Source organism: Leguminivora glycinivorella, chromosome 15 (genome assembly GCF_023078275.1).
Source record: "Leguminivora glycinivorella isolate SPB_JAAS2020 chromosome 15, LegGlyc_1.1, whole genome shotgun sequence".
Classification (NCBI taxonomy): Eukaryota; Metazoa; Arthropoda; class Insecta; order Lepidoptera; family Tortricidae; genus Leguminivora; species Leguminivora glycinivorella.
In genome coordinates, this window is record NC_062985.1 from 2,896,828 (window position 1) to 2,915,431 (window position 18,604).

At 39.5% G+C, this 18,604-nt stretch overlaps 1 protein-coding gene across 1 annotated transcript in view; it reads left to right on the forward strand.

Moving 5' to 3' along the window:
* Positions 1 to 18,604, forward strand: part of LOC125233799 (limbic system-associated membrane protein-like) — a 122,989-nt gene that overhangs the window by 44,010 nt on the left and 60,375 nt on the right. Inside the window, exon 4 of the mRNA XM_048139909.1 lies at positions 12,751 to 12,958. Within this exon, the coding sequence (XP_047995866.1) occupies positions 12,751 to 12,958 (208 nt within the window). The remainder of the gene's footprint in view (positions 1 to 12,750; positions 12,959 to 18,604) is intronic.

Below are 18,604 nucleotides of genomic sequence, written 5' to 3' on the forward strand. Positions count from 1 at the left end.
GTGATCTCAAGGCAACAAGAAATTTGTAGTAACGCCATCTACATTTGCCGTGCTTTTAGGCGGTCGCATTTTTTTGTATGGGGTGGACATATCTACTATATCCATAATCTCTGGACTAGTTTAAAACACGTTTACCGTCAATACAATGTGCCAAGGCCGTGATAGGTGGCGCTATCCCCGTTCCAGTACAAAATGTGACAATTTACTCACTGTAAGCGTTTCTTCAAGGTAATCGCTTTAACAGGGCATATCGGAAATTAGAAGGAAATAATAGTACTTAACTATAACACTAACAATAGTACACAAACGAATATATGTTTTTTAATGGGATAGGAGGCAAACGAGCAGACAGGTCGCCTGATGGTAAGCGGTCACTGCCGCCCATGGACACCCGAAACACCAGAAGTGTTGGAGGTGCGTTGCCGGCCTTTGAGATGGTTGTACGCTCTTTTCTTGAAGGTTTGAGGGTCGTATCGGTCTGGAAATACTGCAGGCGACAATTCATTCCACGTTTAAGTGCGTTTTCACATTATCCGATCCGATATCGGATGTCGGACCGATAACCCATACATTACAGGCGCCATCTTGAATTTTTTCTATTGAAATCCTTCCGACATCCGATATCGGGTCGAATAATGTGAAAACGGCCTAACTGTGCGGGTCAGAAACGCACAGTTGAGAAAGGCTTTTTTATATGTTTTATATCAGATGGAAATACTGCAGGCGAATTTATCAATGAATTCATTCATAATTTCTCCATGCACTTTTTCAGCTGATAGTACAGTCAGGATCAAAAGTAGCGACTCAAATAACGCTTCAAAAGTGTTTACTATTCTAGGGTGTCTGCCAAAAAACGGGTACTTCAAACTTCTTACTGAAACTTGCGACTGAAGATATATCCGTCATGCGAGTTATTATTACAATACACACATACATACATACATACATACATACATATAATCACGCCTGTATCCCATAAAGGGGTAGGCAGAGCATATGAACTACTAAGTTGCAGTGCCACTCAAGGCAAAAAGTGGTTGAAAGAAATCCAAATTGTGACATTGCAGTGACAGTATCCCACAGTCGACTTCTACGACACCTACGGGAAGAAAGGAGGTGGTGAAATTCTTAAACCGTCACCACACGGGGTTAAAAATTTCAAGAGTTATTATTATCTTTATTTTATATTCAAAATTACTTTTATTGCTATAGTTATGGACATTAATGTAGTAAATACTAGAAGGATGAATATTTTTGTAGTAGTTTTAGTATTGTGTTGTATGTAATTATTATATGCATGAAAGAATATTCGACACAATGTCTATTGTTAAGAATAAAAAAAATATAATTGTTTAAAATTAAGTTTAAGAATATAATGTTAGTTAATAATTCATACATTTTATGTTCGAAAATACACTCGATTATTTAAAAAATACAATATTAAACATTCAATGTGGGTGTGAGAATTAGCTACGAAATTACCAATAATTAAATTTTATTTCTAAACATAATAGCCACTTTTAATGATAGTTATTATCCACTACCATTAAGACAGCGTAACCTTTATGCTTTTGTGCCTTATGTTAAATCCAATAACCATTAACATTCAAAAATAACATTAAAACTAACATTTCTGCTTAATGACCAATACCGTAATAGTGGCCATTACTGGGTATCAGAAAACTATTCGAGTTTTCAGCGCAGGAGGCTCGTTTGAACGGATTTATTTGCTCGACTAACTGTATGGAAGTCGTATGCGAATCGGTCAATACAATTTCATACAGTTCTGGATTGAATTAATAAATCATTCTTACTGGGTTGTCGCAATAATCCATGTCAGGTTATGGAACATTATAAAATGTAAAAATCCCTTATAATGCTGTACAAAAGGTTTTTTGTATGTTGTTGCTGTATTTATATCAGAGTAAAGAACATACATTATAATTATGTACTCGAGGTACCTCAACGTTACTAGATATTTTTATAGGAAATCGTTTGTTTAGGTACTTAGAAATTTGACAATTTGCCTTAGAGCCGTTTTGATTCACTAATTTCACCATGCACCGGCGTTACCAGCTGATTTTACACGTGAAGAATTGCGGGTAAGCTCGTAAATTACGAATGTAATATTTCAGTTAAACACTGTACCTAATTACTTATACAATAACAAAACAGAGCGAGCTTAGAGCCATACCAAAATAAAATAACATCAATTTTCACAGCCATACCTTTGCCATTGTTATTTTAAACGTTAAATGTCTGTCAAATTATGACCCTTGCACAATGCACATTCAGGGCCAACAAAATAGCTGTCAACTTACCTTAGTAAGCCGACCACGATTCACTATTTAATCAACCAACTAAGTCCTCTGTAGCCATCAGTCATGCCAGCAGCTCGCTCCACTAAACGGGGCACGAACTTTGCCACTTCACGTAAAATACGATCGCGTCTAATTCCCAAGATGACCCAAGTTGCGCCGAGTGCGAAATTCGCGCCAATTTATAAAGGTGCCTACATTTTTAACGAATTTTGTTAGGAAAAAATTAAATTGAAGTTTGGCTGTGTTCCTTAGAAAGGCAAGAAATGTTCAAAACAAAGTTTGGCTACGAATCCCTATGATTTTTGAATTATGAAATTGGGGACACCTTTACGCCGTGTCTTGCGTGGGCGACGGTCGCGCGACCGTTGCCGTCGCGTCTCATCGCATCGTCTACTTCCATATCGATAAGGTTTGATTTCGCATGCGTCGCATCGCCGTCGCGCGACCATTTCGCGACCGTCGCCCACGCAAGCCACGGCGTTACACAGATCAACTTAGCCCCAAACTAAGCAGCAAAGCTTGTACTATGGGTGCTAAGCGACGATATACATAAATAGATAAATACATAGAAAACATCCATGACTCAGGAACAAATATCTGCCCTCATCACACAAATAAATGCCCTTCGGGATTCGAACCGAGGACCGCGGCTTAGCAGGCAGGGTCACGACTGAGCCAGACCGGTCGTCAGACGTGGGTTATACAGATATAGTGCATAATGTTTTTCCATCGTATTTTTTCGAAAATGTTCGTATATTTTATGTCATCTCGGTCAAAGTATTATTGTCCTGATTTTTTGCGAAAATACAAAGAAATAACATTGCGCACTACATCTATTCTGTAGCGTAAAACTTAGTTAGTACATAGCTTAATTGTTCATATACTTAGTCATACATAAAATCACAGCTGTATTACTGAATGAGTGTGGTAGGCAGGAAGGAATCACCACTCTGCAGATTATCACAAGCACGTAATCTTATGAACATGTCAAACATCATTGCAGCCTTGGAAAATAGATAATCTGATTCCGTTCATCACAGACAAAAGTTTCCAAAATTACAGCAGCATCTAGCGAGTATCGGTAGTACTTTTAAAATGTATGTATGTCTAATAATAGCTTGAACGTGATGATGATCAAATAAATTATTCATTCAAAATTTTCTTCAAAAACGCTGCTCGAGGAAGCTCTAAATCATTAAAAGTCTGACAAAGTAAGTAATTTTTAAGCGGCGAACATTGTCGCCTACATTTTGCATAATGTTTTAAGTAAAGGTCATTTTCATTTAGGGGGGAACTTTATTATAATATTAATGTCATCACCAGCTGGCAGAAAGGTTTTTCACGGAAAATGAATATCAAGTTGCCTGATGGTAAGCGGTTACTCTCGTCTATGGACATCTACAACAACAAAGATATTGAAGAGTGCATTTAATAACCTAACCACAAAATTAAAATTTTTGAAAAAAACCCCGATCGTGATATAGTGGACCGATTTTCATGAAACATACATAAGAACACTCCCGACTAACTCAGCTTTCAGACAAAAAAACTGAATCTAAATCGGTTCATCCGTTCAGGAGCTACGATGTCACAGACAGACACACACACAGACAGACAAACAGATAGACAGACAGACAGACAGACAGACAGACAGACAGACAGACACGTCATACTTATAACATCCCGTCGTTTTTGCGTCGGGGGTTAAAATACATGTAAGTACGATCTTTTGTTGAAAGTCTTGACGATAACTGTGAAGGCGGGACAATTTCTTTGTTTATTTACCTAATCAATCGATTAGGAATGTTTAAGCCTACCTACTACATGTAAGTAATTAATGTGAAGGTCTAAATATATAGAAACTTTTTATTGAACGACATAAAACACCATACACACACTTACATTAAATTCTTACAAATAAAAGATTTGCCCAAGTCTTTGTTGTTAGGTATTTAAGGTGCCCAGAAGGCTGGCCGCAGTGCCCCGCTCCCCGCTGGATAGAAATGCTAAGCGAAATATAATATTATATAGATAGATCTTTCTAATTTTATAGACCCTTCTTAAAATCAAATTTTGAATTAAAGCGCTACGATTATCGTATAAACTATCGCACGCTTTAATTTATTTAATATTTCGTAAAGAAGTTTTTGAAATACGTACAAAAGAATGTTTAAAGAATGATTCTAAACTATTGCTTACGCGTATCAGCAAAACTTCTCACCTCAAGCTTGTATATTTAGTTTTTAGGGTTCCGTACCTCAAAAGGAAAAAACGGAACCCTTATAGGATCACTTTGTTGTCCGTCTGTCCGTCCGTCCGTCTGTCAAGACCCTTTTTCTCAGGAACGCGTGGAGGTATGAAGCTGAAATTTATATCAATTACTCAGGTCTACTGTCCCTTGAAGCTGTGAAAAAATCAAACTTCTAAGCCAACGCAATCAAAAGATTCAGCCGTTTATGCCGCAAATTTTCGACACTTGCAAGGGAATCAAAACCTACAGGGTGCTTCCCGTGAACTCAGAATCTTGAAATTTGGTACGAAGCAACGTCTTATAGCATAGATAAAGGAAAAATTACGAAAACCATAAATTATTAGTTACATCACATAATATATTTTTTTTAAATAATTTTAACCTTACTACCCATTTCCTCATAAACGCGTAGAGGTATTAAATTGAAATTCATACCAAATACTCAGGTCTATAATACCTTTAAGCTGTAACAAAATCAAACTTCTATGTCAACGCAATCAAAAGAAACAGCAATTTAAGCTGCATATTTTGAAACTCGCAAGTACTCGCAAGGGAATCAAAACCTAAAGGGTACTTCCAGTCGACCTAGAATCTTGAAATTTGGCATGAAGCAACGTTTTATAGCACACATAAAGGAAAAATTCCGAAAACCTTAAATTTTTAGTTACATTACAAAATATATATTTTTTAATAAATATAAACTTATTACTTTTTTCCTCTTGAATGCGTAGAGCTATCAAGTTGAAATTCATATCAAATGCAGGTTTGTACGGAACCCTCGGTGCGCGAGTCCGACTCGCACTTGGCCGGTTTTTTTTATTTTACTATTCAGAGGTTGTCTGAAGGGGATTGATTATAGTGGAAAATGTTTCATTGAAAAAAAGAATGTAAGAGAATTTTGTACTTATTTCTTGACGTAGGTCATTTATTTTCAGGTCAAAATAGTTTTTCTTTTTCACTAGCTTTAGATTGCTAAATGCTTCGCCGTTTTTTATGTATCCTATTATTTTAGTAATTAGTTCGAGTGATTATGTTGAAGATTATTATTTTTAGCCTACACTAGCGACCAGCCGCAGCTTTGCACGGGTTACACAAAATCTTTCAAAATTGTATAAACCTTCCTCAAGGATTAGGTATTCTAGAAAAAGACGTATAAAATCCGTAGAGTTACTTTTTTTAATTTATCTCAAAGAAACATACACACAAGTGAATTTTACAAGTGGACGTAGTTACGCAGAAACGTTCCATTCCACATGAAATTGTCATTAAGTTTTAGACCTTGTATGAAAAACAAAAGTCTTTCATTTCAGTGACAATTTCAGATGGATTGGAACGTTTCTGCGTAACTACATCCAAGTTATAATGTAGTGATATATTATTGTAGAACCCGGCGCTGATTTTCAGACGGAACTATTCGACAGTTCGATGTTGAATTTATATAATCTTATTACATAATAGAATAGGCTAGTTTCCTACTAGTCAAATCAACTTAGTTTTAAGAACTGACAAAACGATTTGCTAATATGGAATTACTATGAAATACTGAGGAGTTACGTCACGGTCAGTTCATTTACTTTACTTTATATCTTTCTCTTTGACTTTTTAAATAGAAATTATGTTTAAACATAACTTCTATCCATATTTTTCTTTTAATTATGTGTTGCTTTATTTCGTGCACTGGCCACGCTCAGTGTAGGGTTCCGTAGTTTCCCGTTTTTTCTCAAAAACTATTTAACCTATCAAGTATAAAACAATTTTTCTAAATAGTCTTTATAAAGTTTTACTTTTGTAATTTTTTTCATATTTTTTAAACTTATAAGTAGTTCAAAAGTTAGAGGGGGGACACATTTTTTTAAACTTTTGGAGCGATTATTTCGGAAAATATTACGTGTAGGGGGGGGTACTATAATAAAACATTTTTTTCCTTTTTTTATTTTACCACTTTGTCGGCGTGATTGGTATACATATTGGTACCAAATTTCAGCTTTCTAGTGCTAACGGTCACTAAGATTATCCGCGGACGTACGGACGGACGGACAGACATGGCGAAATAAGGGTTCCTAGTTGACTACGGAACCCTTAAAACGATTGTTTCATAAGACAAGGAAAACACAAAACCATATATAATCATGAAAGCGGTAAAATCGGGAAAGGAAACAATAGACGATATAATTATAGGCGTCGTATTATGCTTGGTTTTATGTAACCGGCAGGTACGAGTATTTACTTGTTACTAAATAACTATGGTAATAGGTCATTAATTGCTGTCACAGAGTTAAACTTAATTATATTGTAAAGTAAACAATAAAATGTTATAGCTAAAATGTTTTATTATACCACACAAACTGGTACAATATAAATATTATAAGGTTATTCTTACACAGATTGACTAAGTCCCACTGTAAGCTCAAGAAGGCGTGTGTTGGGGGTACTCAGACAACAATATATTTACAACGATATAAAAACGTCCATGACTCAGGAAGAAATATATGTGCTCATCACACAAATAAATGCCCTTACCGGGATTCGAACCCGGGACCGCGGCGTAGCAGGCAGGGTCACTGCGCGCTAGGCCAGACCAGTCGTCGTAACAGCTCTCTTGATTCTTCGGAAACGGGTAGCAAAATTGCATTTTATCCACAAGAGTGTAAAGTTGATTCATAAAAATTTTAACTTGATGTCTTATAAGTTCTCTTGACGACCGGTCTGGCTCAGTCGGTAGTGACCCTGCCTGCTGCGCCGCGGTCCCGCGTTCGAATCCCGGTATTGATGGGTTTGATTTAATTTGATATTTTGCAGTAATTGTTTTTCTTGTTTAGGTAGGTGTGGTGGAAATGTATTTTGTTTGCTTACCTATATTGAAGAGTTTTCTATATATTTTTAGTAATTCGACGCTGCGCGATGTACGCCGCGTTGGTAAATACATAAAACATATTTTTTGTTGTTTTTTTTTTCTTAGCCTATTTGAGTGCTGCTGGGCAAAGGCCTCTCCCATGGCTCTCTCCTTTTTGTTGTTACAATTACGAAATCATACCACCAAATTTATCGTCCTATTAATCTTTCAACATTATTCGACCTATATTTACTATACGTAGATATACGAGTATATCAGCAAAAAATATTTTCTAAATCCACAAACAAGGAATTTGGACCAGCACATTAAAATTCACGCTACACTGCAAGGTGCAGGCTGATTCCTGCATTGTTGCAACGTAGGCATGGAGCCAAAACACGCTCACAAACCAAAACATCACAACTAGTACACAACTTCCTTGCACTTACACCCTTTTTGTTCCGAGAGGATTTTAGAACAAAAGGGTGACAAGGAAAATGAAATTTCTTAGGACATAAGTCCGTTTAGTTTCAAATTTAGAACGTGCTTCTAGAGAATTCTAAAAGCGAAACTGTAATTAAGAGTAATCTGTGTGAATTTTTGTGGTGCTATTTGAGACTGGGCTATTGTGTGAGGTAACTAAGGTGCACTACAAATTGTTAACTCGTGTAGTTTGCTTGGGATGTAATGAGGTTGGTTTCAGAGAGAATTATTTGAAATGTAAACTGGGAATGCTTTCTTGGTGTAATCTTTTTTTCTCTATATTTTTCTCATATCCGCTTTATACCTAGTATCTAAATAAATATTGGCACGATTTAATCTTTGGCATATCAGCAATTAGAGTAAGTAATATGAATTACTTAGTTTAATGAACGTTTATGTTTCTGAAGTGTAATGTATATGTGCAATATAAATAAATAATACCTAAATATTATGAATAATGATAAATGTATATGAGTTGCCTGTGTGGTGACGGGTTAAGAATTTCACCACCCCCTATCTTCCCGTGGGTGTCGTAGAAGGCGACTATGGCATATGGGTTAAATTGTGGTGTAGGCGAGAGGCTGGCAACCTGTCACTGCAATGCCACAGTTTCGTTTTCTTTTAACCCCTTATTTGCCAAGAGTAGCCCTGAAGCTTTAGTAGTTTCATGTGCTCTGACTACCCCTTTATGGGATACAGGCGTGATTGTATGTATGTTGTATGTATGTATATGAGCATTCATATTCACAAAGAATTCACTTTTTCGGAAACTAGGCAGAGCAGATGTATGTAACATCGTTGGTTCGATAAGAAAAATTATTACGAAAAGATGTCTAATTTCTGTTCATTTACAAGTTTAGGTAGGTATCACAAGCCAAGGTAACACTAAAACACGGTAACTTTGATGTACAATGAAAGTAAACTAATTCTAATTGCTTCCTTTAGTCGATTATTAGATTAGTCGACTAGCCTAACTACATTTTAACTGTATTTTATAAATTACTAGCTTTTGCCCGCGGCTTCGCTCGCGTTAGAAAGAGACAAAAAGTAGCCTATGTCACTCTCCGTCCCTTCAACTCTCTCCATTTAAAAAATCACGACAATTCATTGCTCCGTTTTGCCGTGAAAGGCGGACAAATAAGCAGACACACACACTTGTCTGGCTCAGTCGGTAGTGACCCTGCTTGCTGAGCCGCGGTCCTGGGTTCGAATCCCGGTAAGGGCATTTATTTGTGTTATGAGCACAGATATTTGTGCCAGAGTCATGGATATTTTCTATGTATAAGTATGTATTTATCTATTTAAGTATGTATATCGTGGCCTAAGACTCATATTACAAGCTTTGCTTAGTTCGGGGCTAAGTTGATCCTGTGTAGTGTAAGGTGTCCCCAATATTTATTTATTTATTTACACTTTCCCATTTATAATATTAGTATGGATTAGTATGGATAGTATAGTTTCGTGAAGTAAAAATTACGATTTAAGCCCCGTTAGAAGCTCCAAACCCCAATTTTTAACTAAACCCAAACAAACAGTTTCATTTAACCGGTTTTTCGCCTCACCGAATAGGATCAACATTAACCCAACACTCTTCTCTACTTAGCTACTAAATATTTACTCAGTGTACCCAAATTTAGGCGCAAATAGATTGGCTCCGGAGCTACTGAATCAAATGAGGTTAAGCCGAGTGCAGTTGAAATGCATTTCTGACTTTAGTCTGTCACTGGTGCAATAGTTAATTCTATTCACCATGAGTTTGCTATCAGTAGCAAATAAATTGAAATAGATATCATACATTAAAAAAAAACGACAAGACCCACTGGTGGCCGAGCCGGGATTCGAACCCAGCGCGCGCGCGTTTCAGCTTACGCGGCTAGCGTCATTACCACTAGACCACCCGCCCGCCGTGGTGCCCGACGAAATTTATCAAAGTGTATGTTATCTGATAAGGCTCGCCCTTAAAAATTGGTCGCCCTTAGAGTTGGTCAAAATAAATAAATAAATATTATAGGACATTATTACACAGGGACTACAGGGTCTCTTTAAAGCAAGAGTAAATAAGTATCTCATAGGTAAGCGTGATCCACCGTAGACCGCATCATCACCTACCATCAGGTGTGATCGTGGTCAAACGTCTACCTATTCATATTAAAAAAAAAGACTAGTCCCATCAAAAGCGAGAAAGCGATGAGCTCGGCGACAAACTTAAATACAAACTCGCCCGCACTATCATCGCGTCTGCTTTTAACCCCCGACGCAAAAACAACGGGGTGTTATACAGTTTGACGTATCTGTCTGTCTCTCTGTTTGTCTGTTTGCCTGTTTGCCTGTTTGTCTGTCTGTCTGTCTATGTGTCTATCTATGACATTGTAGCTCTCGAACGGATGAACAGATTTTGATTTAGTTTTTTTTTTGTTTGAAAGATCAGGATCGGGTTAGTCGGGAGTGTTCTTAGCCATGTTTCACGAAAATCGGTCCACTAAGTAACTGGACCTTATTCGTAATATAGGGAACTACTTTTTTTTATTTCAGGTCATTTTGCATTATAAATACTGTACCTGGCACTCGCATGTCCTAAATCAGTCACTTTGTCGGCGTATTAGCTTGTTAATGGTGCCTTTCTTGCAAAAATTGGCAGGCGAACTTAAGGCTGAAATACACAACGCCCTTAATAAAACATTGTTTGGTAAAACTGAGACAGAGGACCAATCATTGTATCATCGCGTATAGTCTGCTCGGAAAGATAAGAGGAGGCCCTAGGAATTCTGAAACTCTTTTCTTTTAGCACAGATTCTATAATTGTATTAGTTACCAATGAAATTTTAACAAGTACTTTAAGATGTGTATTTCTTAGTACAACATGAAAAGCCACTTTGACACTAATATATGTACTTGTAGGTAATATATGGACCTTATCAAAGTACAAATAAAATAATTATTATTATTCATGATCTGATTTGGTGCGCGAATCTCGTAGTATGTATGCTAGTAGCCGCATTATGAAATGAAACCGACAGTAGGTAATCTAGTCAAAATATTTAATTAATATCTTATCATTATTGACCTGTCTGAATGTGTATTTGACTATTATCACTCAAAGAGTGCATTTGAATGTTGAACGTATATATCAATGTTGGCTTGTTGCTTTGTGTACACAATTGAATGAGATTGAGAACAGTCTACATCAATGTGAAGTGCAAACCACAAAGGCAGGTGCCCTCTATTTCGCCTATCATTAATTCGCATAATATTAATTCGCATAACAGATTTGGCTTATCATAATTGTTCATAACATTGAATAAGCATAATATTAAAAAAAGAATAATACTTATCTCGCATAACAATGAATTTGCATACTATTATTACCTATAACTTTATATACACTTCTCCACTTATTTGCATACTAAATATTATTAGCTATGGAATATGGGTTAAATTGTGGTGTAGGCGAGAGGCTGGCAACCTGTCACTGCAATGCCACAGTTTCGTTTTCTTTTAACCCCTTATTTGCCAAGAGTGCCTCTGAAGCTTTAGTAGTTTCATGTGCTCTGCCTACCCCCTTATGGGATACAGGTGTTATTGTATGTATGTATGTATGTATTATTACCTATAACTTTATATACACTTCTCCTATAATATTATATACATTTCACTAGTGAACTTCCACTCTGTGTATTCCAAACCTTACTCTTAATACCCTTTTTTCATACTGGCCCGCTGCCAGAACTCGAAAAACCTGGTAGCACCGACTTGCGTCAATAATACGAAATTTATAGCCGCAAAATCATTTCTTATTCGTATAATAAAATGCTCAAGTTGTTAGCAACAAGTGGGGGAGATTAAATGAATGTATCTGGATGTATTAAGTTAGAGTAAGAATGGAAACGGATAATAATATTGCCAATTAAGTATTCAGTGCCTGTGTGGTGACGGGTTAAGAATTTCACCGCCCCCTTTCTTCCCGTGGGTGTCGTAGAAGGCGACTGTGGGATATGGGTTAAATTGTGGCGTAGGCGAGAGGCTGGCAACCTGTCACTGCAATGTCACAGATTCGTTTTCTTTCAACCCCTTATTTGCCAAGAGTGGCACTGAAGCTTTAGTAGTTTCATGTGCTCTGCCTACCCCTTTATGGGATACAGGCGTGATTGTATGTGTTGTATGTAAGTATACAGTTTCTTTTTTTAGAAAGTCGAGTTGAAATGCGGCAAGCATTCATTATTATCTTTAGAAGTAAGATCCCTACTTAAGTATGTACCTAATATGTACTGCGCTGATTCAGCGACCCGGGTACGTAGTCGAATGGCACAAACGCTCACGAAATGCTCACGAAACGAAACGCTCGTAAATATCTATCTCTATCGCTCTTGCGTAATGGCGCGACAGAGCCAGACTTTCGCGACAGACTTTTCGCGGCGTTTCGTTTTCGTTTCGCGTCGTAGAAATGCCATTCGGCTACGGCACCAGAAGTGAATCTTGGCCACCCGCACTACTTGGCTTCTGTCCTGTGGCCATTCAGCCGTTTGAAGGTTACACTGGTCTTTTTAGACCCCATTGATCCAAACAGAATCTTTACATTATGTTTACTGGACACAATAAAGCGTTGCATTGTGTATGTTTTAAGGACACTGTCATGGTACAACTACGCTTTAAAAAATCAGAATTGAAGACCATGTTTTGTCATATGTAGCAGTGGATTTATTTTATAGCCAGAACTTGATTTTTCACCGATTATCAAAGAAGGGTTCCCTTAATTTGCAGCTCTTATCAACAGCGATATCTGTTAGTCATCCAATCTATCATAGTAATTGTTATCGTTGTTGAAAATCAACAGAATTTAAAAGACAATTCCATTTTGTCCACAGGTGGGCTGGCTCAGAGCGGAAGATCAAACAGTGTTAACCATGCACGACCGAGCTGTCCTCGGCGCCCGTTACTCCGTCAGCCGAGATTCCCCACGGACTTGGCAATTGAGGATCCGGCCCCTTCGGGCTGAGGACCGTGGTTGTTACATGTGCCAGATCAACACGCAGCCAAGTATGAAGTGGCAGATCGGGTGTATAGACGTTTTTGGTGAGTACTTATTTTGGTACAGTAATAGGTACTCCATAAATATTCCCCGAACTTGGCAGATATTATAGCTAACATTTACCAAAGAATACATATAACTCCGTATAGACAGATTAAGTCTAAGAAAAAAACGTATCTCAGTACCATACAGAAAAAGGTACGGTGGCCTACAGAATGGCATTAGACCTTTTGGGGTACGTTCAGCTAGATGGCAGTTTCAAAAATTTTAAGCTTATGTCGAGAGATGGCAGTCTGTGCAGTGTGAATACACATTTTACTTCGACAGTAACTCTCTATAATACTCTATCCTCTTTGCATGTGCACATACATAGGTCGAATACAAAAAAATGTATATTATTACTGAAAGTAATACTTAAAAAATTGAGCTGTCTTTTTGTACTCCAAATAAGTAGATACTGAAACGACGAAATGAGAAATATTTCTTTCTAATATTACCCACATATTCTGGAAGACAGAAATGTTTCGCTAATATGTTTGGTTCTTTCTTTAAGAATATTAGGTTTTTCAGCAATATTATATTGTTGAAAGAGGATTCTGCCGACGTTGTTATTCTTTTAATAATGTTCAAGGAATGTGACTCAATAAAAAAATACTGTAGACAGTGCGGGCCGCGGGTGATGAAAATTATATACACGCAAGGTTCTATATACAGTTTATTTACAAGTCACAGGTTAGGCACAATTCACAATATATATTTACACAGATTTACAATATGGAATAACTTTTTGCAAGACGAAAACTAAACAAAAATCAACATAAAGTGCTGCGTAGCAGTATGAGAAATGAGAGAAATGAGAAATGAGATTTTTATTGATAAAATTATAAGTAATTTTACATGTCACTCCAATAATAAATAATTCTTATTAACTAAACAGACTAGTATATTGCTAGGCCCAATTAGTGAGTTAGGTACATCTTTTTATCTTATAGTTAAGTTAATGAGTTAGTTTATAGTTACAGTCGTTACAGAGTTTTTTATTTTGCAACATTTATGTTAAAGAGAATTCATTTTAGTTTGACATCCTAGTAGTTCTTAATATAAATTCGTTTATTGTGTAATAAGCAGATGTAATCAACATTTTTTTAAGTTTATTTTCAAATATAGCCTCACTAGGTGAGTCAATGACCTCTTTCGGAAGTGTGTTATAAATCTTTACACCCATGACACCGAGTGACTTCCGAGCCTTCGCTAGGCGGCGGCGCGGGACCAGCAGCAGGTGCTCGCCGCGCGTGTTGCGCCCGTGGCTCTGCCCGCGGGTCATGTACAACCCTAGATTGGACCGCACGTACTTGCATGCAGTCAATATATAGACACATGGCAGCGTGAGGATTTTGTGTTCTTTAAATAACGACTGCGCTGGGTAATCATATGGTTTATTTGAAATTATCCTAAGGGCTCGCTTTTGCAATCTAAACAGTCTATTGCATTCGGCAGCAGTAGCCCATAGTTCTACACCTTGTGTTAAAATTGAGTGGAAGTACCCGTAATATGCTATTCTGAGGTTTTGGGGTGTTAGAGATGGGGCGAGTCTAGCAAGGGCGAAGCACGCCGACGCCAGCCTGTCAGAAACCGTATCTATATGGGGGGTCCAGGTTAGACCCGCGTCTATGGTAAAACCGAGGTATCTAGCTTGCTCGACCTGGGGAAGCATAGTATTGTTTACATATATTTCTAGCGGACATATACCAGTGTTTCGCAGTTGAAAGTGCATAATATTAGTTTTTTCTATATTCAGAATCATACCGTTAGATGAAAACCACCTGGCAATGTTATGCATTACTTTATTTGCTGTAGTTTTTAAATTGTTGAAATTATCTGCATTTATTATAATGCACGTGTCATCCGCGAACATAATATATTCAGGGTCAGAGCATGCTGTCATTATGTCATTAACTAATATTAGGAAAAGGTTATTACCCATCATAGATCCTTGCGGTACCGCGCAATCTCCTACAGGTTCAAGGTTCGACTTCGAGCCATGGACGACAGTGCTTTGTTGTCGGTTTCTCAGAAATGAGGCGATCGTATTAAGAAAGTTGCCTTCGAAGCCGTAGCGTGATAGTTTGGAGAGAAGCAACGAGTGGTCGATCATCTCGAAGGCGCGCGACAGGTCGCAGAATATTGCTGCCACCTGCCGCCCGGCCTCGAGATGCGTCATCACTCGCGCCACCACATCGCGCGCTGCATGCGTCGTCGATAGGCCTGTCTGGTAAGCATACTGTTGGCTATTTAAAAGTTTGTATTGAGTAAGGTGTTGTATATCGCTAGAGAAGAATTTTGACAACTAAAAAACAAAAGAAAAACTATAATCGGCCGCCGCGCACACGGCCAGTGCGCGCGCTGCCGACGAACCTCCCTGGTGCTTGGCAGACCAAGGAGGTCGACGCTGAGCCTGTCGCTTACACATCCCACCCCAGTGCTGGCTCAGCACTCATTACCTACTGGGATTCGTGCAACACGTGTTGCGGAACGCCTCAACAAACCCGATTTCGTCTAGCTCAACCATGCGCACACGACCGTCTGCTCCCGGGAACACTTGACTTACCACTTAATACAGGTGAGCTGGACGACGTGCCGAGGAGAAAATGATTTGGCGTCAAAGCCTCATCACTTCCAGGTTCAACAGGGACGTGAGTCAAGGGCCTACAGTTCACAATATTCTCTGCCTCGGCTATAAGAGTGCTCAAAGTTTCATCTTTAGGCGCTCTTTCCCTTAAAATAACCTTTAGTGAAGTATTTCCACTGCGCGCCAATCTTTCCCGTGTCCCACCCCAATGGGGACTAGCGGATGGAATAAATATGCACCGGATTCCATTCTTCGCAGCTTCTCTCTTCAAGACATCGTCATCTAATTCTTGTTTGGCTATCTTCAACTTCGAATTAGCGCCCCGCACATTAGGATCAGAGTATAAACATCGCGGCCAACCTCTTCGAGCTGCCATCCGTTGAAGAACCATTATCCGTTCAAAGCTCTCGGGTAAGTTACAACTGTCGTTCTTACAAGGTAATCCTACTTGCCACTTACCGTTGATGAGCGTCGCAGTTTGCTCAAGCTTTGCCTGGGCGGCCACGTCGTCGCTGTTCTGCCCTAGCTTACCTGCTACACCCATGGCCTCTATACTAAAAGAGCGCCTCACCATCTCGTGCAACTCGTGGAGGCCGAGTTTCGATTCAGCCACAGGTGCACTGGTCAAGAGCAGCGTCGTGTGTACATGCGATGTTGAGCTTTTTACACGTGGGACCCGCACTGGACCATGGACAGCCCAGCCTAGGGGTATTCGGGTAGCTAACGGCTCATTACGTTTTCCTACACATACCTCTAGAGGAATAAACAAGTGACAGTTATCTTGCCCTATTAACACTTCGGGCTTCAAATCAACATTTTGTGACAACTTATTTTTAAGTGATCTTAGATGTGAGTACTTATCTAAGTCTATATGGGATACACTTTGTTGTGGCAAGTCTAAATCTAATACACCACGGGCCTTAATGCTATGCACTTTACCATTTTGACTTGATATATTAATATCGAACACTGTAGCGTCATGCACTGAGTTGTCACCTTTCCACGCACCGCGTACGAGCATTGACTCATGACGCCCGCGCAGCCCGGCGCGGTCGGCGAGCTCGCGACTGACCATCGTCACCGAAGATCCATCATCAATGAAGGCATTCACATTGAAAACGCCTTTAGGGCCGTGAAACTGTATCGGAACTACCTTTAAAAACACAGTGGTGTCGGCCGTCTTCACATGGTTCACAGTCTCTTCGGTAGGTGTAGCAGTCGACGCCGACGCCGTCGTTGAAGTTGCGGTCGACTCCGTGCTTGGCGGAGTATCACTGTTGCGCCCAATAAAATGCAGCAACCGATGATGTTCGCCGCCACAGTTGTCTACGTCACATACAGGAGCGGAGCAGGATTCGGCCCCGTGACAAGCTATCAAACATTTGAAGCAAACATTGTTACGTTTCACACATCGCCAGCGATCCTTGCGAAGCGCCTTTTTGAATTTGTTACACTCGGTCAGATCATGTGCCATTTTGTGACAATAGTGACAGTTTACGCTAGCCACCTGGCTGTCCGATTGCACTAGTACAGCTTGCGGCCGATGGACATGTTTAGTACTATTGTGTTGTGTATTCATAGTGCACATTAAACTTGCGTTCGCCGTGGCCGATATTTTTTCCGCTTCTAGGCTAAGAAACTCAGACAATATCTCCAATCGCGGTTTTATGCCAGCCTTTATCGGTATAAAACTGTAATCGGACCACTTTGAAATCAGCACTGGCGGTAGTTTAGACAGTACGATTGATGAGACAGTCACATCATGCATGTAAACTTCGCGGCCGACTGCGCGTATCGCTTCAGTAAAGTTTTGTATCTTCACAGAAAAGGAAACTATGTCATTGTGATACTCGGGCGATACTGGGCGAAGTTTCTTTATGTCGTGCATCAATTTATATAAAATAGTATCAGCATTACCGAATTGTAGTTCCAATGTCACGATGAGCTTGTCGGGCGAGGAAGCACTGATTAAAAGAGCTGACACAGCATCTTTTGCGGCACCGCGTAGACACTTCCTCAGCCTCCACATGTTCTCAGCCGGACTGAAACCGCACACCTCTGTGGACTCAATATATGCTTGTTTAAACTGCAGCCACTCCATCGGGTCTCCGGAGAACACGGGCAGGTCTCGCGAAGTGCTGATTCTGCTTAGTAGGCTGGCATTCGGTTTATTATTAGCAGAGGCGACGGCTAAGTCTTTGATAGCGCTCGCTAGTATCGCGACACTGTCAGTAGTGACCACCGCCGACTGGCGGTCATTAGGTTGCTGTATGTTACTTACAGAGGCGGCGGCTACGTTGTCATTTGTGCTCGCAGACGACTTATTACCGGTAGGAGTAACGGCGACACACGCCGGGCGGCGCAGCTCGACCGAGTTATTCCCATGAGCGTGGTCTTGCTGCTCCTCATACAGTTCCTGCTGCGGTTGTTCGTGTTTGTCGAGCCATTCGTTGACGTCGCTAATAGAGGCCGCTTGTGATCGTCTACTACAGTTTTCTTCATCTAACTCTGCTAAGTCTGCCTGTAACTGTTTATCGATGAGCTGCAACTGAATAGCGGCCCTTTGTTTCGCTGCCTCGAGCTCGAGCCGCTTGCGCCTGCTCTCAATGGAGGACGATACAGAAACAGACTTCCTTATGCTACGCGACGATGGTTGTTTAGTTTCGGTTTCCATATTAAATGTACTGTGTAATATCGGTACCTGGACTTGTTGTTCGAGCTCCTTACGCGCAACAGAACGCGTTTTCATCACTGCGGCTGGTGGCGTTCTAATCATTAGGATCCGGTTCGAAGGACCACTTTTGTAGACAGTGCGGGCCGCGGGTGATGAAAATTATATACACGCAAGGTTCTATATACAGTTTATTTACAAGTCACAGGTTAGGCACAATTCACAATATATATTTACACAGATTTACAATATGGAATAACTTTTTGCAAGACGAAAACTAAACAAAAATCAACATAAAGTGCTGCGTAGCAGTATATCGCTAGAGAAGAATTTTGACAACTAAAAAACAAAAGAAAAACTATAATCGGCCGCCGCGCACACGGCCAGTGC